Here is a 27549-nt window from a genome sequence, read left to right on the forward strand (position 1 = left end):
TCGCCTGTTCTATATAAACATTGAAAAGGAGTGGGAACATACTGCGACCTTGCCTCACTCTTTTCTGGATTGCTGCTGCTTTTTCAAAGCGCTCGATTCTCATTACTGCAGACTGATTTTTATACAGATTGTAGGTTTACAGAAATTGGAATTCGGAAACCTCACCTCATTTGGCTTTGCAGTATATCACAATAGTCTTCTCGGGGTTCTTAGGTGTAAAGGATCGTCGGTTTTCAGACGGCACATAGAGAAACATCGAGACACTTCTCTCCTCATCAACGGATGTTAAGGGTTCATACTTGTTGCAAGTGAGATCTTCCTCTTCAAAAACACTCGCATCAAAATTTGTCCTTTTCAATATCTCACTTGCACATAATCTGATACCCCTGGTGTTTTTCAAGCACTAGTTTTATTTTTCCCTCTTTTCAGATATGGTTCAAATGGATGAACTAATGATGGTTGGAATTGAAAATGAGCAGTAAAAATGTAATCAAAAGGAGGTGAAATAGAAAAAAAAAACATTTTAAGGCCTAAAGTGCTAAGAAAAGGATCAATAAGCCAAAATACACCAAAAATGGACGAAAAAGGACAAATAAATCCCACCATTCTCTGGTGTGCATTGAACCCAGAATAAACGTATATAATGCTGGGCCTCGTCTTCGGGCAGTTGAGAAAAACAGAACTTTTTCTCAACTTCCGAGCCCTATTTATAACATGTACGCCACCCCCCCCCCCCCCCCACGAACCCCACGGCACTACAGCCATGAAGGGCCTTGGCCTACCAAGCGACCGCGGCTCGGCCCAAACGCCTGCAGATTACGAGGTGTCGTGTGGTCAGCATGACAAGTCCTCTCAGCCGTTATTCTTGGCTTTCTCGAGCAGGGCCGCTATCTCTCCATCAGATAGCTCCTTAATTCTAATCATGTAGACTGAGTGGACCTCAAACCAGCCCTCACATCCAGGTAAAAATTCCTGACCTGGGCGGAATCGAATCTGGGGCCTCCATGTAAGAAGCAAGCACGTTTACCCCTACACCGTGGGCCCGGTTCATAAAATATTTAAGATGGGCCAGAATTCAGTTTCCCAAATTTTAATCAAGTCAAAGAGAAGTCAGTGCGTGAAATTAAGTAAAGGTGTCAAGAAGGCTGCTTGGTCACAAATCATTTTTACCCCCTCCCATCACTACACAGCATTTCCTTTTCATGATGGAAAGAAACAGGTTTTATATAAGATAATACTAATGTAATTCCCAATAAAATTAAACAATCAAATAGAAGCTTATTTCATTAACGTAGATCTTGAAATGCAGGTATTTGCCACTTCCTAAACCTTTTTGAGGTGTTCAAAAGCAATTGGATGCAGTGCATTGTAAAATATGACATCAGCATTCCATCAAACATCTGGGTAGTATTGACAGTAACACAAATGATAGTTGTGGAAAAACGAAGGTTTACTTGTTTACAAGAGTATTTAGGGGTTGTAATAAGGATGTAAAGGAGAGCGTGTATAAGTCTTTGGTAAGACTTCAGTTAGAGTATGATTCCAGAGTATGGGACCCTCACCAGGATTACTTGACACAAGAACTGGTAAAAATTTGAAGGAAAGCAGCACAATTTGTTCTGGATGTTTTCCGACTAAGGAGTAGTGTTACGAAAATGTTGCAACCTTTGGGCTGGGGGACTTGGGATTAAGGAGACAAGATGCTTGACTGTAGTATGTTTCAAAACTACCTTTAAAAATATGCTCCACCAAATGAAGACTTGTTAAGTACTGAGCTAGTTTATTACACTACAGGACCAGTTTCAGCTCATCATGACAATCGATATCATGGAACATACAATATTTTATTGTAACATTTTATATGTATGTATGTACTATGGTTCTTTTTTTTTTTTTATTTGAACTGAAACAGGTGAACTTTGTAAATGTAAATAACAGATCATTGAGGAAGAATTTTCCAGAACCCTTGATGGTTTGACGTTACAGAATATATGATATTATATTTGTAACCTTTTATAAGCCCGCCTGGTGGCCATGATCGTTAAGGCGCTGAAGTCTAAAAACGGTCTAACACCGAGGTTAGCCGGTTCGAGTCCCGTTGGTCGAAAAAAATTTCACCATCAGAATGTTGGCCGGCAGGGTAGGGGAGGTGGTGGTATACAATTTCTAATCACTAGATTGCGTGCCAAAAGCCTGGATTAAATTCCAAACCTCTCCGCAGTGCTCATATGGAGTGAGGGCATATGACGCTGTTGATGGTGATTCGTCCGTCGGATGGGGACGTTAAGCCTTGAGCAGACCCCTTGGTGCTATTCGACAGGAGTAGGCTATGTGCCGGCACCGGGTTTCACCCTCTCCCTACTATCATATATCACGTCATTCATTTCATCTCCCATTAACTCCTCTGATGAGGTTGACGTCAGGAAGGGCATCCGGTCATAAAAACCGCCAAGACAAATTCATCTCACCTCATACCCGACCCCGTAGGGAAACGGGACAAGGGTTGGACAAACACACATATTTGTAACCTTTTATCTGTATGTATGCATGTACTATGGTTCTTATTTTTAATACTTGAGCTAAAGATGACTCCATGATGATTGGAAACTGATCCTTTAGTGTAAGAGTGTTGATTTGATGGAACATCTTTTTAAAGGTAGTTTTGAAGTAAGTAGCATCAACATGGAAATGAATTTTTTAATCAAGATTATGTGATACCGGTATGTTTCGCGTTGGAGAGATGGCATGAAATGACATAAGTAGACAAATAAGCTGGAGCGGAGCTTTTAAAAGTAGGAAAGATCATAACATGAAGATAAAGTTGGAATTCAAGAGAACAAATTGGGGCAAATACAGTTGAACCTCGACATCTCGAACCTCCATTACTCGAATTTTCAGTATCTAGAAGTAACTTAAATTTCCTGGCCGTTTGTCCTATTCTTCACGTGTATTTATTTCTCTATTGCTCGAAATTCGGTTACAAGAATTTCTCGATTTCTCAAAGCAAACATTTCCTTGAATTTTGTGCAACATTAACTGTGCAATAGAGCATTTGTGGTTTGTGAGGAAGAGTTAACAAGTAAAGAAAGGTTTACAGTGATGCTGAGAGCTAATATGATGAGAACCAAAAAGGAAAATCGGCAAAGCCTCGCTGTTTCTTGGGTGTAAATTAATTATAATACCAATGGTCCGTTATTGGACGTTATAAATTTTCCAGCTAACTCATTCTTGGTTGCCTGCGTTTCGCCCTCATGTGCTACGTTGGGCTCATCAGTTGATAATTAGCACACCCACCAAGATGCATGGCTAGTGCATACCGTAGAGGCCACTGCATAGGCTACTTGAAGCCACCGGCAGTGCCAATGCACTATGAGAGACTTTGTCTCACTTCCAAAAATTGATGCCTGCCTGGCCATCAGATGATTATAGATGTTGATTCCCACAGGGAATATGAAATTGGTATTATTAATTTACTCATACGGGACAAATATTTCATATTCCCTGTGGGAATCAACATCTATATCATGTGAATTAATTACCGGTCACGTACAAAAGTAATCCCGAAAGTCGCGGGTGACAAGCCCCATTTACGACTCTCGGCTGCGTGGTATTGATGAGAAGTTTCAACGTGAAGGGAGGAAGGTTTAACCGTAACAGACAGAAGAGAGTGAGAGATTTTTTTCCAAACGTATTAACTGAGATATGTTTCTTGTTTCACTATTGTATGTACTGTATCCTGTCTTCTAAAATGTTACTGTAATAAGGGGTATAATTAAAGTGATGCTGTAAAATAGAGTTTGTTTGGATATTTTTAAATACTGCTAAAAATAATGTATTCAGTATAAGCCCGTAGATACATATGATTCAATTATTTGCCATACATGCTCAAAAATGGTATTCTCTATATCTCAAAATTTTGATAAGTCGAAACAAAATTTAGCTCCTGAAGTGATTCGAGATTTTGAGGTTCCACTGTATTCATTTATAGGATGAGGAGTAAGGGATTGGAATAAGTTATGAAGAGAAATGTTCGATAAATTTCGAAGTTCCTTCAAAATGTTTAAAGAAAAACTAGGTAAACAACTGATAGGGAATCTGCCACCTAGGCGACAGCCCTAAATTCAGATGATTGATTGATCGATCAATCTACCTATTCAGGTGGGGGGATTTAAATAATTTAGTGCAGAAGCATCGTCAACAAACAAAGAAACACATTGTTGCTTCTGTTTCATTCATTAAAGGAGTCGTAAAAAGACATATAACCGAGTGGCCCATCCTTCCATTGTGGTCTAGTTTTATGCAACCCACAGCTTTTAATACAATTCTATAAAACGTAAGTCCCCCTCCCTAATCCGGAATAATATAAAAATGTGGTTACGGTCTAGACGACAGCAGAGATCATGGGTGCCACTGTTAATTCCTTATGTGTACCCCAAATTAACCCATAAAATGAGCACAAAAATGAAGAACAAATACGTTACAACAGGAGGTGGATGCACGGACCAGGAACAGGTAACTTTTTACTGCCTGGGATGTGCCAAGGTTGCATACTGATAGCATACAGACTGATTTATGTGGCCCTGAATATAACTATACCCCGGAATCAGAGAATTAGTATTTTACTTACCTGACATATTTTATGCTGCTAATAACTGCCAGAAGTATTGTGAATTTCATTATTTTCAGTGATTGAATCTGCAAGTAGACGAGAGCTTTAGTTATCCTATGTAGATCAAGTCATGAATGAACAGGTACTTTGTAGAATTGCAGGAAAGCTGCAACTACTGAGCCAGCACCAAATATTATATGTGTTGTTCCAGGTTAATTAAAATTTGACCTCGTGCCTTGTGCTCCCCAATTTTTGAACCACCATCTGCCACAGCACACCATGATTATGTTTTTATTCATACTAGCTAAAAATTTCCATTCTTTGTACAGATCAATGTTTATGATATTTTAATAACAATACCTACTTTCTCTTCCATCTTGCTCAGTTCTCGATACATAGGGTACTGGCTTGAAGGTTGTAGTGTTTATCTTTACCCATATTAATGCTACATCTGATTTCTTAGATGCTTTACTGAATGATTCTTCAGCTGTGGCAAAAGACAAAGAACTAGCACCTAAACAGGAATTGCAAGATGAATACCAGGTGTATGCATGTCTTTTCCAGTTTTACTAACAGATGGCACCAGCGAATTGCACACAGCGTATGAATGTGACACATACATCAGTTTGTTCGTCTGACATTAACCTACCAACACACACAAGTTGAGTCCACCAAACACTAACGTCTGTGTTGTAGCCTTCGGTGATCATGTCAACATTTGTGCCTGAAAGAGAACATTTGCGGCTGTGGAAAGTCATCATTTGCTGGTACAAACATTTGGTGAACACGCTCCATCGATTAGAACATGTGAGACATGGTTTCGATAATTTAAATGTGGTGATTTCAATGTGAAAGACAGTGCGCTCTGGTAGACCACAAAAGTGTGAAGGCGAGCAATTGCAAGAGTTACTGGATTGTGACCGGCGAAACCGTTAATGCACAACACTGTCGCCAACAAATGATTAATTTGAATCATGCATTGATCGAAAGACGACCGGAATGGGCCAAAAGATATGGCAAAGTGATTTTATTACATGACAGTGCGCCGTCTCACACAGCAAGACCAGTGAAAAGACACCTTGAAATTGCTTGGATGGGACATCTTTCTGCGCCCGCCGTACTGCCTCGACCTGGCGCCATCTATCACCTCTTTGCATCGATGGGGCTTGTGCTCGCAGAGCAGCAATTTTGAGGAAGTTGGAAAATGACTTGATGAATGGTTTGCCGCAAAAGACAAGCAGATTTTCTGGCATGGTATTCGAAACTTACCTGAAAGATGGGCAAAGTGTGTAGAAGGTGATGGCCAATATTTTGAATAAACGAAAAATTAATTTCCCTTGAAAATTACATGTTTTCTTTACCACAAAAACCAGCGGAAAACTCATGTATACACCTGGTATTTAATTGTGCTTTGTCACTCTTTTTTGACAACTGCCATTACAAAATTGGAGGAGCAACGTCCTCGGGAAGAGACGCCATGAGCTTTTCTAAGGGTTGGGAAGGTAACAGTGGAGGTTACTGGAAAGCGGAAGGTGGAGCAGATCTTAGCCGTAAACCCTAACATTGAAGAGTTTGCTAGTTGCAACAAACAAGGATCTACATATTTGACTACAAACAAAATATTCACCACTATTGTCTGCGGACATTCCTTTTTTATTTGCAATTGTTTACTTGGTGAGCGGAGGTGCAGCTTCACTGAAAAAAAGAAATATTGACAGTTTCTGGACAAGTGACTTTAATAACAATGTGACTGAGCGAGTGCTGCACGATTTGGGTCTATAGGTAGCTGTCCGCTTACATTCAGGAGATAGTGGATTCAACAGCACTGAAGATGGTTTTCCATGTTTTTGCATTTTCACACCTGTCGAATGCTGGGGCTGTTCCTTAATTAAGGTCGTGATCTCTTCCTTCACGCTCGTAGACTTTTCCTATCTCATCATTGCCATGAGACCTGTGTCAGTGCTACATAAAACAGATTGTAAAATAAATTAATTCATTGTGCTTTGCAACTGTTTTTAGCAGCCTTTTTAATACATGTGTGAATTTGTGTCCTAATATATAATGTTATAGACATGATGTGGGCTTTTGGGCTTATGCCATATCAAGAAAATAAGGTAAAATTCTTTACGTTTTGCAGAGAACTTTGCTCTGCATCTTCAGAAGAAAATCTTGACTGTTCAAGAGGAAGGCTTCTCCAAGAATAAAGTTTGAATTTAGACATTAATAATAAAAGTGGTAGTGGTACATTCATTCGTCACCGGGTGGCCCACCATACGCCGTGCAGCGCTAGCAATCGAAGCGGAAGCTGACGGAACCATCTGAATAAATGAACCTTTACTTCTCTATCAAAATTCGCTCAGAGTGCATTAAAAAACTTGCCATTTTATAGCTATTTTTCAGTTTGATGTATACCTCCCCTCCACCCGCTGTATCTCGCAAACCTGGGTACTTCTTGTTATCTATAAATTGTTGTGTCCCACCCCCCTCCCCAGAAAGTTGATACATTTTCGTGCGTTTATACTGCCAGGTAATTAATTTTCAGGATAATTTCAAACCTTTAAGGATCGGGTCGAAGAAGAACGAAGTGGAAATCAGCTCCTTAGCATTCGCAGATGATATAGCAATAATGAAAAAGAATTTTGAAACCGTGACAGGAGAAATTAATGTGGTGAAAGAAGTGCCATAATGAACAGGCTTCTGGATATCGTTTGAGAAGACATCAAAGACGAGACAACCCAACTAAACACCAGATATGGAACAATAAACCTTGGTAAGTGGATCCAGTCAAACAGACTAGATGCAAAGGCTTTAGTGGCTAGAGCAAAGAAAATGGAAGGTAGCCTTCTAAACCACCCAGAACATATGGGCCTATAATGAAAAAAATCTTTTTATATATTACACACGTGCCAACTACCTCGATTTAAGCAGGAGACTCCCAATTTTGAGAACAGATTTAGTATTCCTGTATTTTTTTGAAAATCCCAGGTTTTTCATCCTTCTTGGTAGCTGGAGAAAATTGATGTTCAGTGGGCTCTGGCAAAACAGATGCAATCAGCTGGTGGTGGACTTAAATATGACAGAATCTCTAATGTAATGCTTTTTATATCCACATAAGAATGCCAAGTGTAAAACTATTTTTTAGCATATTTACAAGGACAAAATCTCAATTCAGATCAAAACTTCCCGAAAAAGAATTCTGAAAAAAAAGAAACCACCTTAAAACCCATTCAACAAGGCCAGTGCTTTAGGACAAATCTAGTTCAGAAATTTATGAAGAGGCCTGAAGCAGTTACAATGAGGAGTCATGTATTCAAAAGCTCAGATACGGTACATGCAATATTTCACTATTTATAAATGAATTATCTAATCAATTAATCAGAGACATCACATAATTGAGTAGTATAATGTGTTAAATATTCTTCAAACTTAACGTCATCAATGATCTGTCGTAACATGTCGGAATATGCCACAAAAAATGCCTGATTTTTTACTTTTGAAAGTGGTACGTCTGTTAATACCGGAAGTCATTATTATACTGTCGTCAAGCCGATATCTCTCTATGCATCAGAATGCCTTATCCTCTCTTAGAAATGTGCGCTTGCTAAGTCAGAGCAAAAAGAGATATTCTCCACAACATACTTGACCCAAAGTACAAAAGCGGGATGTACATAGGAAAATCCAGACAAGAAATCTGCTCTAAGATAGAGAGGATCATGGACACAAATGCAGAGCTCGCTTCTACGGTCACCTACGACGGATGGATGACTCTCGGTGGACAAATCTCATATGTTTAACAAGTTGGCTCAAAACCAAAAACAACTATTCCTTGGTACGTTAACGTCAAGAAGGACCTCGAAGAAAAGGGGCTAAGATTAGATGATGCACACAAACGAGACATTTTCAGAACAAGTATCGTGACTTATGGAACTTTCCGAGATGAGAAATGGACAAGTGGTCGGATGAATGCCGCGCTCGACACAGCGAGCTAATAAAATACACGGTTCAAAAAAATTAGAGGAACATGTTTTGTAAATTCTGGTATGTGAATGTTAATTTGGTAGATGGGGTTCTAATGGTCGTACAGCATACCTTGAGACCTTGGCTACTCACGATATGTCAAATCGAAGTTATACTCCATCTGTAGACCTAGCCATGCATTAAACTGTCAGGTGACCCCTCAAAACAAAGTGAATAGCGGTGTGTTGTGAGGTACACAGACTACTGCTGTCATTTGAGCTCGTACGTAAACCAGCACATCCCATGAGACATCTTAACGAGGTTCAAGTCGCAAGGGCCGTCACTTTGATCCAGGAAGGATGGACTTTTCGTCGTGTTGCTGTGGATCTCATTGTCTCTCCGTCACTTATTCACCACTTGTGGAATCGCTACAGTGAGACAGGCCAGTTCACAAGGAGGGTTGGACAAGGTCGTGGACGCATGACGACCGCATAGGATGACCGATATCTGACCATCTGTGCGTTGCAGTGTCGTTCAGCAACTTCCAGAGAACTGCAACAAGACCTCAGGAGAGTCACTGGAGTCACGATGTCTGACCAGACAGTAAGGAACGGGTTAAGAGAAGTGTCCTTATGATCCAGACGTCCTGTTCAAGTGCCCCATTCAACACAGCAACATCGCGCAGCTCGCCTTCTGTTTGCCCATACCCACGTCGACTGGCAACTTCTCCAATGGAGACCTGTGTTGTTCACAGACAAGTCCAGATTTCCCCTGACACAGCGTGAGGGACGTTGACGTGTATGGAGACGTCGTGGTGAGCAGTACATGCCAAATGTTATCCAGGAAGGTGAGTGATTCGGACAAGGTTCTGTGATGATGTGGGATGGCATCAGTATTGATGGCCGTTCGGATCGTGTCGTCGTTCTTGGTAATCTTACCACTGTGGGGTACATCGAGCAGATACTGCTACAGCATGTGTTGGTTGTTGCATACGGTGTTGGCCCTGAATTCGTACTCGTGCACGACAATGCCAGGGCTCATGTAGCACGCATCACCATAGTTGTCTTGCAAGAACTGGACATTCAAGAGATGGAATGGCCAGCAGTGAGTCCCGACCTTAATCCCATCGAATATGTGTGGGATAGACTTGACAGAAGTGTTTGTGGGTGTCCTGTTCCACCACAGACTCTCCAAGACCTCGAGCAGGCTTTCATTGAAGAATGGGACCTGATACCGCAACGTGACCTCCGTCGACTTATACGGAGCGTGCCACATAGGTGACAAGCTGTGATACATGCTCATGGAGGACATACATCATACTGAAGCTTTCCAACTGTGATAAAAATCCACCCTGGATGACTGTTATCACTTTGTTTTCGCCCCTATTTGGACATTTCCATTTGTGTTCTGAAAATGAACAAGAATCCATCAGTGTTCTTTTGCATACTTCAACAGTAAAGATTAAAGGTTTAGTTGATAATATACTTGGATGTGAGGTATTGTTTTGTGGAGTATGGCATACGTTCAAAAACATGTTCCGCTAATTTTTTTGAACTGTGTATATTGAATGAATGTCAGAATGTATAATGAAACTTATCGTCGTCTATATTTGGCTGATTAGCAAAAAATAAATAAATGAGGATGGTTCCCCAGTTGTACTTCCACGTAAAACAGTTATTACCACCACCTCAGAAGGTTCTCTACTGACACAGGGCAGGTCAATCGGAGTGAGTCATGATCAGTCAAGTGATGACTCAGGAAGCTAGAGATCTGTCGTCTGAGCCACTCAGCTGGCGGTAGACTTCTATTTTACTTTCAAAATAGTTCACTTCTGTTTTACTTTCAAAATAGTTCACTTACAGCCTTTACCTTCCACACCTCCAAGAGTTTTAATTGCCTCTATGGAGATAAGTCTTTTTGAAAAGTAGTTTGCATAATACCGGGCGAGATGGCCGTGCGGTTAGGGGCGCGCGGCTGTGAGCTTGCATCCGGGAGATAGTGGGTTCGAATCCCACTGTCAACAGCCCTGAAGATGGTTTCCCACTTCACACCAGGCAAATGCTGGGACTGTACCTTAATTAAGGCCACGGCCGCTTCCTTCCAACTCCTAGGCATTTCCTATCCCATCGTCGCCATAAGACCTATCTCTTTGTCGGTGCGACGTAAAGCCACTAGCAAAAAAAAAGTTTGCATAATTACAAATTACTTTCTGAACGTGTAATCAGTAAAATTATAATTATTTCACATAACACCAGTCTTCAGGAAATCGCCAAAACCTTTTTCGAATGGGGCTGGAGTGTTACCAAAATTTGTAAGGAAAAATATATTATAGGTGGCTGGCATCGCTAAAAACGCAATACCTTGGAACTTTCAAAAAAAAAAAAAAAAAAAAATTCTCCTTCCCCCACAATTGATATAAATATGTCTTATGGCTGGGGAAAATCTGCGTCACGAAATTAGCGGTACGAAACGTAACTGGACGAGTTGGCCGTGCGATTAGGGACGCGCAGCTGTGAACTATTATTCGGGAGGTAGTGGGTTCGAACCCCACTGTCGGCAGCCCTGAAGATGGTTTCACAACAGGCAGATACTGGGGCTGTAGCTAATTAAGGCCACGGCTGTTTCCTTCCCACTCCTAGCCCTTTCCCATCCCATCATCGCCATAAGACCTATCTGTGTCGGTGCGACGTAACACAATTTTTAAAAAGAATGTGTAGCGCGATGTGCAGGATGTGGTGTGAAGTATTGATGGATGGCCATTACTACACGTGTCGACTCCAAATTTCATATAGATATCTGTCGAAAATGATACGTTAGATGCGAAATATGTATTAATCGTTATCAGTTTGAATTTCATTTCTTTAAAGACATGTTTACGATCATTTGATTTTTCCAAGGGGAAATTTGATACCATACTGTATATTAGTTGGTGTCCGACTCATTGGCTGAATGGTAGCGTTGAGGCCTTCGGTTCAGAGGATCCCGAGTTCGATTCCTGACCGGGTCGGGGATTTTAACTGCCTCTGATTAATTCTTCTGGCCCAGGAACTGGGTGTTTGTGTTTGTCCCTACACTTTCCTCTTCATATTCAGATAATACTTTACCAAAATGCCTTTGCTGGCAGGACCTAGTGTTTACAGCGCACTATGTCTTCTGGTATGGGCTAGAGCAATTTTGTTACTTTCATTGATCTGTCTCTGTCTTATCCTTGGCTTTGACAATATGAAAGTGACTGAGGTATGAGCAATGCTAGTAATGCCATTCCTTGTGCAGCCAGTCCCTGCTATGAATGCTGTAAAAACGCTGCTCATAGGGTCGGTTGGTGCATGCATTTCAGTGGGCTTGGCAGACTGATATGTAATAGCAACTTCTGGCTCGGTGAGGAAAGCAACGGGAAACTACCTCACTCCTCATTTCCCTAGTACGCCTCTTCAGTGATGCCTAGGCCATCTATGACAGCTGATGGCAGAGCTGTTGAGGATCCAACCAGCCTTAGGGCTGAAGACTGAACATACATACTTTACCAAACACCACAGAAACATGCAATAGTGATTACATCCCTCCTTATAGGGTTGCGTCAGGAAGGGCATTCGGCCGCAAAACAGGGCCAAATCCACATGTGCTACACAGTTCACGCCCGCGACCCTACAGGTGTGGGGAAAAGCTGTAGAAAAAACAAGAAGAAGACTGTATATTAGTTGGTGGCTTTTTGCCAGCGAGCACAGAATAACTAGAGTAGGCAATGTGCCGTATGAGTTGAAGTCAGTGGACACAAGCGGCCGCCATGTTGCTTGTACCATAACATTGGAGACCAGTTAGTGTAATTAAGTGAGCAGTGCACCACGTGTGAAGTAAATAAAGGAACTTTGTGTTATGATTTTGAAATGCCAACTTGTGTAGCATATGGATGTGCAAACAGAACTTCAAAGAAAATACCAGGGATAACTTTTCACAGGTAAGCAATATGCTCTTGCGAATTTTCAATGCCGAATTGTTTTTCCCTTGCACATGCAGTCATGGGCACTCGCAGGATATTTTCCATGGGGGGGGACATTAACAATGTTCTTGAATATAAAAACCAGTAACTTATAACTTAAGCAACATAAATTGTTTACAGAAATTTCCGGTTATAACAGACGCTAGCTGACTGTCAGTAAGTTCAGTTTATGAAATAATCTGGTATGATATTAAACAATTGAACATCAATCATTTTAGAATTCCAGAGGGGGGGGGGCAAGCGCCCACCCTTGCCCCCACTTGCGGGCGCCTATGCGTGCAGTATATGTTAAGAAGTCCCTTTAACATTTACAGTTTTCCTAAAGATAATGAACGACGGAAGAAATTGATAAGAGGTATACGAAGGGAAAATTGGTCCCCCCCACACCTTTCCGCACCATATGTTCAGCTCACTTTACTGAACGTGATTTTGAACGTACTTCATTGTGTCTTAAGGCTGAGGGAATGGGCTGAGCCATCTGTGTTTGCTGCTTTCCCAAAGTACCTACATATAAAATCAAAGGTTAGTTTCTCTTCATTTTAGCCGTTTGATGTGAGAAATATGTCGAAATACATATTTATAGAGTGAGCCTACTATATTTTAAATTTATTTTACAGGAGAGGAGGGTCCTTAATATCACAAAGACTGTGGAAATGCCTTCATTACACTCCTCTACAGCAGTCCAGGAAGTACCTGTTATGGAAAAATCTATCTGTAATAAAAGTGCAGAAATGTGTTTTAGTGCCCAAATAGATCAAATGAAAACCAAAGAAATTGCGTACAGAAAGAAAATAAAATTATTGCACCAGAAAAAGAGGCGTTGTGTGTGTTGTATGTACCTTATTTTATCTCACTTGAAGTCCATATAGCGGTATAGTTATTTAAGGTATGGCTATTTCATTACATTACAAAATAATACTTGAGATGAATTAATTAATTTCATCAAGTGTACTAATGTAAAAATATTGTTTCTCTATTTATGATATGATTCACTTGGCTCAACAATTCTATAATAATTCGGCCTACTTACTTCATACTTACTGCTCTTCTAGGATATCTTTATTATTGACCGTGTATTATTTTATTTATAGGCCTACAGACTGTGTATATTTTTATTTTGTGTGGATGTGTACTGTATACCGGTCTTGAAAGCCAAGAATGACGGCCGAGAGGATTCGTCGTGCTGACCACACGACACCTCGTAATCTGCAGGCCTTCGTACTGAGCAGCGGTCGCTTGGTAGGCCAAGGCCCTTCACGGGCTGTAGTGCCATGGGGTTTTTGTGTAGGCTACTGTATATGGTATCTATATAAATATTCAAGGTCAATCTTCCTCTAAAATAGGTCGTTATGAAAATGTTCCATTATTTTTAGCTGCACCTTGCAAATCGGCAATTCGTTTGAGCTAAATAGAATCTGATATAACAAGTGGCTATTTGTGCTCATATTTCCGAATTTTAAACTGCCGGTACCGCGATTAAAACAGTGTTCTGGACTGTCCCGTGCTTATTATTATGACAGGCACTTACATACTGCGTTAGATACGTTAAACCAATGAAATAATATTACAGAAATCTTTTAAAATGACAGACTCTGATAGGAATTAACGTGACTCGAATAGGAATTAACTAGCACTGCTGGTAATGCCAACATGGCGATGAGCGCACAACTCGGCTTCAGCGAGCCAATGCATTGCAGAAGGCATTGCCATCTCTATGTTATTCTGTGCTCCATGCTTTTTGCATTTCAAGTTAACTGTCATTTTTTTTCTTTCTTAATCTGTTTACCATCCAGGGTTGGTTTTTCCCACAGTCTCTACCGCATCAAGGGCAATGTACTGGAGCATGAGACTTTGGGTCGGAGGGATACAACTGTTTAGGAGGACCAGTACATCGCCCAGGCTGCCTCACCTGCCATGCTGAACAAGGGCCTTATAGGGGGATGGGAAGATCGGAAGGGATAAGGAAGAGGGAAGGAAGCGGCCGTGGCCTCAAGTTAGGTACCACCCCAGCATTTTCCTAGTGGAGAAGTGGGAAACCATGGAAAACCACTTCGAGGTTGGCTGAGGAGGGAATCGAACCCCGCTCTACTCATTTGATCTCCCGAGGCTGAGTGGACCCCGTTCCAGTACTCATACCACTTTTCAAATTTCGTGACAGAGCCGGAAACTGAACATGCGAGTGGCAGCTAATCACACTAAGCACTACACCACAGAGGCGGACTACTTACCATTTACTTTACAAAATAATTGGTTCTAAAAATTATCACCGGTAATCCTCGACCGCTTGGGGGAATAGTATGCCTAAACCTTTACATTTGCTGAAAAGACGTTCAACAGGGGCACTTGAAGGAATATGAAAGTGAAAATCCACAGCCTGTTTCCAGTCATTCGGCCGGGTCAGGAATGGAATGAAGCCCCATCTAGCGGCGAGGATAGGAATTGTGCCGGCTGCCGAAGCCTGTCGCACTCCTCTGGAGCAATGATTAATGAATAACAAATGAAATGATATGTGAGAGTGTTGCTGGAATGAATTATGACAGGGAAAACCGGAGTACCCGGAGAAAAACCTGTCCCGCCACCGCTTTGTCCAGCACAAATCTCACACGGAGTGGCCGGGATTTGAACCGGCGTGCTGCCGCCTGAGCCACGGAGGCTCACTTGAAGGAACGTGTGTTAATTTTAAGAACGTCCGGCGCCATGGCTAAATGGTTACCGTGTTGGTCTTTTGTCCAGGAAGCCCCGGCCGGGTCGAAGATTTTAACCTTCATTGGTTAATTCCGATGGCACGGAGGCTCGGTATGTGAGCTGTCTTCATCACAATCAGTCAATACTGATCTGCATTTAGGGCAGTCGCCCAGGTGGCAGATTCCCTATCTGTTGTTTTCCTAACCTTTTCTTAAATGATTTCAAAGAAATTGGAAATTTATTGAACATCTCCCTTGGTAAGTTATTCCAATCTCTAACTCCCCTAACTATAAATGAATATTTGCCCCTGTTTGTCCTCTTGAATTCCAACTTTGTCGTCATATTGTGATCTTTCCTACTTTTAAAGACGCCACTCAAACTTATTCATCTACTAATGTCATTCCACGCCATCTCTCCGCTGACAGCTCGGAACATACCACAGTCGAGCAGCTCGTCTTCTTTCTCCCAATTCTTCCCAGCCCAAACTTTGCAACATTTTTGCAACGCTACTCTTTTGTCGGAAATCACCCACAACAAATCGAGCTGCTTTCCTTTGGATTTTTTCCAGTTCCTGAATCAGGTAATCCTGGTGAGGTTACCATACACTGAAACCATACTCTAATTGGGGTCTTACCAGAGATTTCTATGCCCTCTCCTTTACATCCTTACTGCAATTCCCTAAACACCCTCATAACCATGTCCAGAGATCTGTACCCTTTATTTACGTTCCCATTTATGTGATTACCCCAATGAAGATCTTTCCTTATATTAACACCTAGATACTTACAATGATCACAGGTAAGGGCCCCATCCTGACAGACGCGCAGGTCGCCTATGCGGCGTTAACTCAAAAGATTTGCATCGGAGACCACACGCCATCCCCAGTAGCAGTGGCGTATGCTGGTATCAAGACGTGGGCTACCACTAGACTTAGGCTACCCCGTTTCGATAGTTGGTTTAGGGAACATCAAGCCTTAAGAATTTTGAGCTGCAGCCAACAGCCAACGGAGTTGCCGCTGTGTTGTCAAGGCTGCTTCACAAGCTACTGCCCTGGCCTCTTCCACCGTCAATACTCAACACCTGATCAATCGAGTTGGTAGCCTAAGGTTTAGCAAATTGAAGTCCAGCTTTGAAGCTAAATGGATAGAATGCTTGTCTTTGGTCCGACGGCCCCGGTTCAATTTTCAGAATCAACCCCCCCATAGTGTTAATTCTCCTGACTTGGGAACTGGGTGTTTATGACGTCTTCGCCATTCATATTATCCTTATTAGGTCACCACCAAGCCTATGTAGATGCCATGCTCCATTATTATTATTAACATCATCATAATCGTCAAATAACAATGTTGAATTTTACAGCAGTCATACCCATCGTTCAATGGTTAATTATCTTCCTCGGAAGTTCAGTGGTGGTGTCCGACCCATGATCACGGGTTCGATTCCAACCAACAAAAGAGAACACTAAACCTAAAAGATTGCATTTCATTTTAGCAGATCTACCAATAAAAAGAAAACTATATTACTCTTAAAACAGTGTCTTCCTACAAGGATGTAGAAGTAAACGGGAGTGAAATACCAGCACTCCGTTATCTATATATTTAAGACAGAAGGATGAGGTGAGGAAGTATATACGATGAGTAACGCATGGTGATAGCAGTGGCGATCTGACGGACCGAAGCCTAGCACAGTAGAGATGGAGAATCTGATTCTTTTAGAAGAACCGATTCACTAAAATGATTCGTTCATTTAATTCGTTCATTCCAATACCGCGTGACGGAGAGCCGAAAGCGAAACCATGGACTCAGATGAACCATTCCGTTATGTTCTTTATAACTGCTACTGCTTTACATGTTTACAGGTTACAAGAAGTGAAATGTTCAAGGTATAATAATAATAATTGATAGCATTTTAACAAGAGGAATATCCTTTTTAGAGGTTACAGTTGAGAAATGCTACACAACTGTCTGACTAATCCTTTCCAAACTTAAGTAGCTACCATTCGAAACTATACGAGAATCGAATTTGAAATTTATAGTAGATATGAACATTTTTGTGGCCATGTTTCAAACGTTACTTCACAAGAACAAGAACGTGAGCGGGAACCTTGAAGTAAACTTAACCTAACATTTCGCAACGAGCTGAAAGTTGAGTGTAGCTTAAAGTTCCGAGAAGTGTGTGACTTGAAACTACGTGATAATTTCTTATTTAAAACATTTTTTTTTTTTTCCCCCTGTAAGGTTAGGTTAGAGTATTTGACTTGTGAACAGGACTTTTAGTTCAGGTTAAATAAAAAATAACAGAGTCGTTCTTCACAAGTAGTCATTGATTCAAAAATGGTGGATACCCGATTTGGCGATATGAATCAGAACCAAATACAGTAGAGTCTCTACCAAAGAGAATAAGTAAGAGTCGACACTCAACGTTATTTTTAACTTCCGTACACAGCGGCTGACGCAACGTCTACCAGGAATTGCACGTTAGCGCTCGTAGTGGTCGTAGGGAAAAACTAAAATTACCGGGCGGGCGATTTAAATCGTTTAGCGCGGGTCGCGTCGGGTACCCAGGTTCTCACCCTCCCTCCCACCCTCTCTCTTAAATATATTCATTTCTTTTCTTTCATATCTTTCTTCTTCTTTCCTTTCTTTCTCTTACCTTTTTTTTTTGGAATACTTCATTCTGAACAATGATACACCTAAAGGTTGGCCTGTGCTTTATTATTATTATTATTATTTCTATTTTTCTTTTTTTCTTGCTGGAGAAAAGAAGCTTACCAGCCTGTGCTGCTTATTATAATTTTATTTTTACTAATTCACAAAGCCATGAAGGAAGGGATTAACTGGACTGACCTGTGCTGCTTTTTTCTGCTGAGGAAAAAAGAAGCTAACTTGCAAAGGGTGGGAGGGAGGAAGTGACCAGAAGGTGAGTGGGATTGGCAATAATTATCTCTGATTATGAACTACGACAGAAATAGACACTAACATCACCTCGTACCTCGGTCCCCTTTAACACACACTGAGCCAACCTCAATAGTCAATAGTATTATGCAGAAAATGAAATATAAATACAATGTAAGAAAGAAAGCTATACACAGGAACCAAAATGATTAAAGGAAACTCATATGCTAAGGAGGGAGTTTGTAGGATTCAAAGGTAAATTGAAATTAAACATGATCTTTTGATTTATGGAGCTATATTTTACCTACTATCCACAGTATTACAGGTATAAAAATTGTGTAGAAATTGCCACAAATTTTTTGTGATCATAGTATATCATAATTTCATTAAGTTACATTCAGTAGTGTTAATCATGAATTAATATTCATCAGCCAGAAAACAATACAATACAACACAAAATCATTCATTTATGAAAGAAAGACTGGAACTGTCAAGTTACAACATAATAAATACTTTTCTCTCTTTTTGGAGTCTAACACAAGTCAAAAGCTTATGGCAACATCATTTGTATTATCTCAAGAAACTTACTATATGATACATCTTTCAGTCTGTCAAATGAGGCATGTAGGGCCACACACTGAGGAATATTGAGATTTGTACTTTTGTATCTGCTAGAGGATGGCAAGTCTCTGGCAGAGTAGTGTTTGAAGAAACCAAGACAGGATAGCACATACTCTGTTCCTACATATTGCATCAAAACACAGCATATCATTCAATCAGTCATCTGCATTTAGATAATAAACCATGTCAAGCTACAAAAATGTATGCAATCCTTGTATTTACAGTACTTAAAAATGTTCTATTTCATGTGACAGTAAGATATATCTATATTTCTCTGTTACATGGAAAAGGATAGAATCATGAATATGTTTATGGGCTTAAAAGACAAGAAAGCGATTACAGATTCTGTGATTGTTCCCCTCTTACAACATGCAGGAAGTACAAATAATGCTTCCTTTCAGTCCATCCGCAGGGGAGGAGTTCCAATAAATTGAAAGAAATATGTAGCATCAGGATCTACGTACAATAATATGGCAGCTGATCCAGCACAAAACAATCGCATGCCACGTCACAAAATAGCTCAACCCATTAAGATCTACGTTCAAGGAATTGGTCGCTAATTTATGTACAGTATTATGAACAACATGCTGCTACCTTCCACAACATTACCGTGTACAAGGGGCTTTGCTGTGACCTAATCAAAATGCCAGTCAAAGGCAGTGGAAATTCACTTCAAATACGGTGCCATTTGTACCTACTGTACATCAAAGGCAGAAATCTGTGTCAGTGGTTGCAGAGTAGGCTAATCCGTGGTCTGACAGCACTGCACTCTGACCGGCCAACCGAACAGAGGAAGGGTGGCCATGGCTTTACACCTCTGCATTTGAGACACAGAAAGAGGCTGTTTCCCTACCACTGGCTGTCCTGAGAACGGTTTCCTTTCGCCTGGAGTAAGGCGAATGATGGGACAGTTCCTAGTATATGTCAAGGCCACCAAACATCTCGCCTTCACCACAAATCTCCTTGCCATGATGCTTGTTGTTTAAAGGGACCTAACATCTAGGTCATCGACCCCTAATGGTATGAAATGAGATAAATATAATAACAATTTCAAAGTCCAAAATCATCTACTGACCAGGGTTCAAAACACAATGACGAAGAATGAATGGATGGATATGAATTTAGAACAATCAGTGGATTCGACCTGTAATGCCCCACATTGCCAGCAACTAGCGTTAAGCAGAAGTATTACTGACCAAGGGACTGCTTCTAAAGCACAATCCTGAATCGATGATGCTTGTAATCTAAAGGGGTCCAAAAACCAGGTCATCTGCCCCTCATAATGGTATTTATCGCTGGGAAAGTACAACCACGGTATTTGTCATGTTGCGATACTAATCAAAAGTAGCGTAGACTCGCGGATGGTACTACTCACAGGTAATGTAATGCGCACATGTAACACACACCCATGGCGTTTCTCACATTGCGGCGCCATTTACAGGCAACGCAAACCTATGGTGTTCATTACCTAGGTGTACTAATCACAGGGACTCGTACTATCCGGGCGTTAAATTTTCATAATTTCTGTCACAAGAAAATGGCTGAACAGAATTCATTGAAAATTGGTATTTTATGTCGGGGAATATGCCACTACAATGTAGGCTATAAATAATTTTATTCACCCTGGATGATTGGTCCTATTGAAAAGAACTACATAACAAAAGTTATAAAGAATGCAATTTCCGATCATTTATGTCTTAATCAGTTTTATCGCACCGACTACGATAAGAGTGGTGGTGGTGGTGGTGATTATTATTTCAAGAGGAAGTACAACTAGGCAACAATCCTCTATATATTAATCGGAGAGAAGAAATCGAAGGGGGTCGACACTACGAAAAAATGGAGGTATTGGCCTAAGAAAGACCAGGACCGGGCGAGTTGGCCGTGCGCGTAGAGGCGCGCGGCTGTGAGCTTGCATCCGGGAGATAGTAGGTTCGAATCCCACTATCGGCAGCCCTGAAAATGGTTTTCCGTGGTTTCCCATTTTCACACCAGGCAAATGCTGGGGCTGTACCTTAATTAAGGCCACGGCCGCTTCCTTCCAACTCCTAGGCCTTTCCTATCCCATCGTCGCCATAAGACCTATCTGTGTCGGTGCGACGTAAAGCCCCTAGCAAAAAAAAGAAAGACCAGGGCCATGAAGGGCGTGAAAATAAGACTCTCTAGGCTTCCATACGTAATACAGTCAGGGTCAGAAAAGAACAGGTGGTGACCGAGGTAGATGGGATTTTGGTAGATGAAAGTGAGGAGCCTGGCACAAGTGGAAGCAATGCCAGGATTCACCTAAGGGCTCCACGGATGCCTACCCAAGCTCGGAGCTCCCATGGCACCCTTTATAGTTGCCTCTTACATCAGGCAGGGGATGCCGTGGGTATTATTCTACTGCCCCCACTCACAGGGGGAGAACTACGGTAAGGAAAGTTTGCACAATTGTTACCATCACATCAAATGAGTTACCAACATCACAAAATTCACAAATACTAATTTAGTTACTTGCACACTGAATACATACCAGTACACATTTCAGTTGAGGAAGATGTGCATACAAATTGCAAATAAGAGAGGAGAGAGATCATAAAATATTTCCTGTGTTCTGATGAGAAATTGTTTCCAAAATACAAAATTTTCAGTGAAAATACCTTTGTTAGAAATGGATGCTTAAACCAAAACTAAGACTTCTTTATAAAATTCATCCAGACAATACCACATGACACTTCCACTTGAGTATTTGATCATTATCACACAATTCTACAGAAATTATGAGCTCATATAAAGGAACAGACTATGAGGACAGTAAACCACACGTTTGAAACTTTCATTGTTCTGAAAAATAACGTCACAGTTTTTCACTTCCCATTTAGCAGATATGCTTAATGCTCCTTATAATATTAATAATAATAAAAAATGTCCCATGAAGTTTAAATAAAATGTTCGATTATACAACTCTACGGCAGGAATTTACAAAAGTCATTATGAATGCAATTAAGACAAATGGAGCCTGAAACATGCAGATGTTTGGCATATTTTGAATAAGAACACAGAACATGAATATACTTGTTTTCCACCTTTATGAACAATTATTATCATGTTATGGGCTTCATAACGATGTCTCATTTTTTTGGCTATGAGTTTTATATAGCACCGATTGATGGCAACGATGGAATGGGTCTCAGAAGGAAGCAGCTGTGGCCTTAATTAAGGTACGGCCTTAGTATATCTGCCTGCCTATTGCAAAGAAGGGAAACCATCTTCACTGCTGCCGCCAGTGGGACTTGAACACACCACTGCCCAAGTGCAATCTCACAGATATGTGACCACACTGTGTAGCCTACGTGCTGGGTGTTTTGTAATACAAAATTAAAAACTTTAATACCCAATCATTACGATTTTGCAAATTGAAATTGTTTAATTTTAAGTCTTCAACAATATTGAACCCATACACAGTGCTCTCCCTAGGACCTTTCACGGACCGCCCGGCTATCATAACCTAGATATCTGCTAATTATACAATATTTCAGGTTAATTTACATCACACCGACACAGATAGATCATATGGCGATGATGGGATAGGAAAGTGCTAGGAGTGGAAAGAAAGCAGGCATGGCCATTAATTAAAGTACAGCCCCAGCATTTACCTGCTGTGAAAATGGGAAACCACGGTAACCATCTTCAGTGCTGTCGACAATGTTTTTTTCTTTTTTTTTTTGCTAGTTGCTTTACGTTGCACCGTCACAGATAGGTCTTATGGCAACGATGGGATAGGAAAGGCCTAGGAATTGGAGGGATGTGGCCGTGGCCTTAATCAAGGCACAGCCCCAGCATTTGCCTGGTGTGAAAATGGGAAACCACGGAAAAACATTTTCAGGGCTGCCGACAGTCGGATTCGGGATGCAAGCTTACAGCCACGTGCTTCTGACCACATGGCCAACTCGCCCGGTACAGTGGGGCTTGAACCCACTATTTCCCAAAAAACAAGCTCACAGCTGCGTGCTCCTAACTCACTTGGTTTACATAATATTAATACATATTTCAGTCATTGAAAACCTACAACCTATTTTCCAGTCAGTGACCGGGTCAGGTATGGAATGAACCAAACCAAATGGCACTACAGCCCTTGAAGGGCCTTGGCCTACCAAGCGACCCCTGCTCAGCCCGAAGGCCTGCAGATTACGAGGTGTCAGGGGTCAGCACAACGAATCCTCTTGGCCGTTATTCTTGGCTTCTTAGACCGGGGCCGCTATCTCACCGTCAGATAACTCCTCAATTCTAATCACGTAGGCTGAGTGGACCTCGAACCAGCCCTCAGGTCCAGGTAAAAATCCCTGACCTGGCTGGGAATCGAACCTGGGGCCTCCGGGTAAGAGGCAGGCACGTTACCCCTACACCACGGGGCTGGCCAGGTATGGAATGAATGAGGCCCAATCTTGTGGCGAGGATAGGAATTGTGCCGGCTGTCAAAGCCTGTCGCACTCCTCTGGGGCAATGATTAATGACTGACAGATTAAATGACAGTGGAGAATGTTGGAATGAAAGATAACAGGGAAAACCAGAGTACCCGGAGAAAACCTGTCCCGTCTCCGCCCTGTCCAGCACAAATCTAACATGGAGTGGCCGGGATTTGAACCACGGAACCCAGCGGTGAGAGGCCACCGCGCTGCTACCTGAGCTACAGAGGCTACACATATTTCAGTCATTATGTGTTCCAAATTAAAATGTAAACACTGTAAAACTGTTTATTTAAATGAAAAATCTTCATCATTGTCAGCATAATTGCACGAGTTACATCGGTAGTGTCGTGCGCGAGCAGTGTCTGGATTAGCGTGGAATAGCATGCAAGCAGTCGATTTCGCGGGACGTAACTTTTTTTTGTAAGTTGCTTTACGTCACACCGACACAGAGAGGTCTTATGGCAACGATGGGGCAGGAGAGGGCTAGGAGTGGGAAGGAAGCGGCCGTGGCCTTAATTAAGGTACAGCCCCAGCATTTGCTTGGTGTGAAAATGGGAAACCACGGAAAACCATCTTCAGGGCTGCCGACAGTAGGGTTCGAACCCACTACTTCCTGGATGCGAGCTCATAGCTGCGCACTCCTAACTGCACGGCCAACTCGCCCGGTGGCATGACAGCAAATCCATTGGTACATCCTAGGTGTCCATAGTCTTTGTACCCACCAATTTAATCCAAAGTAACATTGTAATGAAGTCTAGAAGACAAAGAAACTTCATTACAAATGAGGGACCAAACTTTTTGATCACTAGCCTACTCACAGTTCTGACTCGAGATTCTAACACTTAGAAGAAAGCCGTGCCAATGCCTGTAGGAAATGAAAAGGAATTAAGCATTTTGGTAAGGGTTCAACAGTATCACTATTGGCTGTAGTAGTAGAAACAGCAATACTACAAGTGATAGTAACAGTGGTAGAAGTAGCAGCAGTACCGGTAACAGGAGTGGAGGCAGTGGGAGCAGCAGCAGCGGAACTCATAGCAGCCGAAGGACCTGACCGACGTCCAGACTTATGTCGAGGCACATCTATATGGAAAAAAAAAAAAAAAAAAATCACTAAGATATGAATTTTTTTCTCCCCTACTACAGTGAATGCAATCATCATTCATTTATAAATATATCTATAGTTATTATGGTCTTCCTACAGTTCTTAAGGTAGGAATAACAGGAATAAAATTACACTGAGCATGCTGTCCACCAAAATTCATTAAGCACTTGACTGTATTGAGGGATATTAAAGGACTGATTTTGCTCTTTTCAACTTGCTAGGTAAGGCAAGACTAGGTATGACGGACATTACAGTGACTTTCATTATGAGAAACGAGGTTCAACCTTGTCTGCCACTGTTGAATTTACCATAATTACCTCCAGAGAGCAATTTGAAATAAACAACAGGAAAATTTGATATGTCACAGTACTGTGACCATTAATAATATTAATAATGATAATAATTACTTACTTCTATCTGAGACAGTATCTTCGATAGAGGTCCTGGATAGCTGGAGCAGCGAAAATGTCTCAAACACATAGTGTGGTTCCTCAGCTGCTTTGAAGAAAGCTGCCGCAACTTTCGGATTCCCACAATGTCCAGCCACTTTTTGCAAATATCACGTCTAGGAACAGGGAAATGGTGAAATAAGATAAGATTCCCTGCTGCCAGAACTCTTCGCTATTGGTGTATATCCCACAAATTTGGCACTTTCCATGCATGATCTAAGGAATAAAAAGAAATAGAAGGAAATAATTAAGAGCACTATCTACAGTTTATACTTTTACTGCTAAATTCAATACCATCAAAACGACAGTGGCTTATCAGAAATAATAGGACTACATCAACTGAATTTAATAAATTAAGAATTTATTGCAGCCGAAAGGCCACAACATGACATAAATAAGTATGATACACATAATATTGTTATTAATAACAACCACCACGAAAAAAATACTTTAAAAAAAGATATTTTTGGAAACAGAAACAGCTATCAATCATCAACTTAATAACTTACATAACCTCCTGTGGCCTAGTGTTCTTTTAAGAGGACACTGTTTAAAATAGAATCAAATATCCCGCAAAAAATATTTTAAACAATAAACTAAATATAACTCTGAGTAGGCCGAAAAGTTGGTGTTATATTTATTGGAATTTCATTTTAATTGGTGTGATATGCATTTTATATTCCGGCCTCAGGAGGTTAATAAAACAAGAATAATAAGGAATTCTTACCTCAAATATCTTCTACTTCTTCAAACAAGAAATTCCACTCAGAATTTCACTGAAAAACACCCGCAGAGCATGAAAACGAAAATAAAGATAAACAAAGATGACAAAGTAGACTGGTCTCACGTGGTTATCAAAGCAATAATTACGAATTTATTTCAGCCGAAAGACCATAACGTGACATAAATATGTGTTACGCATGTTATTGTTATTAATAACATACCCGCATATAGTGAAAACGAAATTAAAAACGGGTTGGCAACTTCAAAACACATAATTACAAACTACGACAGCGACAAACTGCCCCATCGACCGGGAATTCTCAACTCGAAATCGACCAATAGCAATCGGGAGTTGTTTCTACCAATAGGAGCTCCCGTATTTGTCACGTGAAGTTTGGTGAAGTGACGTCAGGTACAACCTCGAAGCATGTTGGTCGTAGGGAAAAATTACTCAGTCTGGGCTTAGCCCTCGGAAGCGTAGGGTCTATGCGACTGTCACCCCCCTGGTCTCTACTGTATTTGTCAGAACGAACGAGGAACCAAAGAACGAGTTGCGGCTGCTATCTCTCGATTCAGATTTCGATTCACAAACGAGTCGATTCATTTCGCTCACTGAATCATGATTCAATCGTTCAGTGCAATGATTCGTTCATTTTTAATCACTCGTTCAGAATCTCCCCATCTCTACAGCACAGCTATCCTCCGCCGGTCCCCGCGCCTGTAGGCAGACAGCAGCAAGCCGCGTGAGGCGAGTCGATGGGAAGGGGCGAGAGTCTGGGCTGCAATATCAGTCTCCGAAGCCTTGTTCTCAGAAATACGTGCGATGTGCGAAGTGTTTTCTCATTGCTTTCAAGTTTTGCAAATGGAACAATGTGTCAGATGCTTACAGTATAATGTGCTTTAGATTTCCATCGCTCGCATTTGAGGTTTGGGCTTCACTGATAGCCTTGGTAGCCCTCAGTATACGCCACTGCCCAGTAGTGACGGATATTGTAGGAAAAGATTGATGTCTTTGGAAATACAGGAGAGGTAAAAAAACTACCTCGCCTACGCTACTGGTTCTCTACAATAATAGAACTGAACAAGTTATCGTCACTTAATTTTTACCCGTTTCTGCCTTCATGCATTGTACTGGGATGTAGTCCGGCTAAATAGTTAGCGTGCTGGCCTTTGGTCACAGGAGTCCCGGGTTCGATTCCACCGAACATGTCCTCGGACACTCCCGGCACTAAAAGCCATACGCCATTTCATTTTCACTGCGATTTTCTTTCTTTCAAGAAGTGTATTGCGATTAATAATTACTGTTACAAGTAGTTAGATTAATTTTACTCGATTACTTCCCAACTCTGCGCATATTAGGACAGAGAGAATATACTGTATGTACTTACTTGCTGCATTTCTCCCTGAGATATGTTTCGACTACTATATTTACTTCCTCTTATACTGTACTTTCATTCCATGAAGCAATAAGGCCATTAGCACTGACTAGATAATATCTTGTTGTGTGACCTTGTAGACAACTATATTGTCCTGTGTCGGGAACGAAGTAGGACTGGATTTACGAATATTTGTCCGAGAGAAACTGTGTACATTATTGTATGTTGCAAGCATTAGGCGCCGACTTGTTAAAATTATTGAATTACTCCGTAATAATAATCGCATGGCCTCAGCTACCACGTGCAAACATTTTAATTTGACGCCATCTGGCTGTCTGCTCGTCAATTTAAATGTTTCGTTTTACCCTTGGCCTACTAGATAGCAGAGTAAACCTAATCTATCTTGGGTGTCTATGGGTGAGTTTTATTGAAATTTGTCGAGTGAACACGATAGAGAGAAAGTCCAGAAAAACACCTGGCCTTGCGTAAGGGTTAAAATGAAGTTACAGCCTCATAATTAGTTTTCAAACAATATTTCAATAATATTTTGAATTAGGCCTAATATGTCTATTATTTATTGATTTAATATATTTTTTATTTCCCCCAAAGAGGCTGCTATCCCCGAATGGAAACATTTATTTAATTTATTCGCCGTAATGTACAAATGGTGTCCGCCTCTGTGGTATAG

General features: G+C 41.1%; 1 protein-coding gene and 1 long non-coding RNA gene across 2 annotated transcripts in view; both read right to left on the minus strand.

Moving 5' to 3' along the window:
* The window catches only part of LOC136885807 (uncharacterized), a 39796-nt gene extending 12870 nt beyond the window's left edge, over positions 1-26926 (minus strand). Inside the window, exons 1-2 of the mRNA XM_067158545.2 lie at positions 26874-26926; positions 4628-4695 (exon numbers count right to left, since the gene is read on the minus strand). Coding sequence (XP_067014646.2) covers positions 4628-4695; positions 26874-26882 — 77 coding nt within the window. The 5' untranslated portion in view covers positions 26883-26926. The remainder of the gene's footprint in view (positions 1-4627; positions 4696-26873) is intronic.
* LOC137502998 (uncharacterized) lies at positions 23831-25609 on the minus strand. Its single transcript, XR_011018974.1, has 3 exons — positions 25490-25609; positions 24725-24978; positions 23831-24291 (listed from the first exon to the last, which is right to left on the minus strand). It is a non-coding gene; the product is annotated as an uncharacterized lncRNA (long non-coding RNA).
* Positions 26927-27549: the final 623 nt, after the last annotated feature.

This window comes from Anabrus simplex, chromosome 14, assembly GCF_040414725.1.
Source record: "Anabrus simplex isolate iqAnaSimp1 chromosome 14, ASM4041472v1, whole genome shotgun sequence".
Taxonomy (NCBI): Eukaryota; Metazoa; Arthropoda; class Insecta; order Orthoptera; family Tettigoniidae; genus Anabrus; species Anabrus simplex.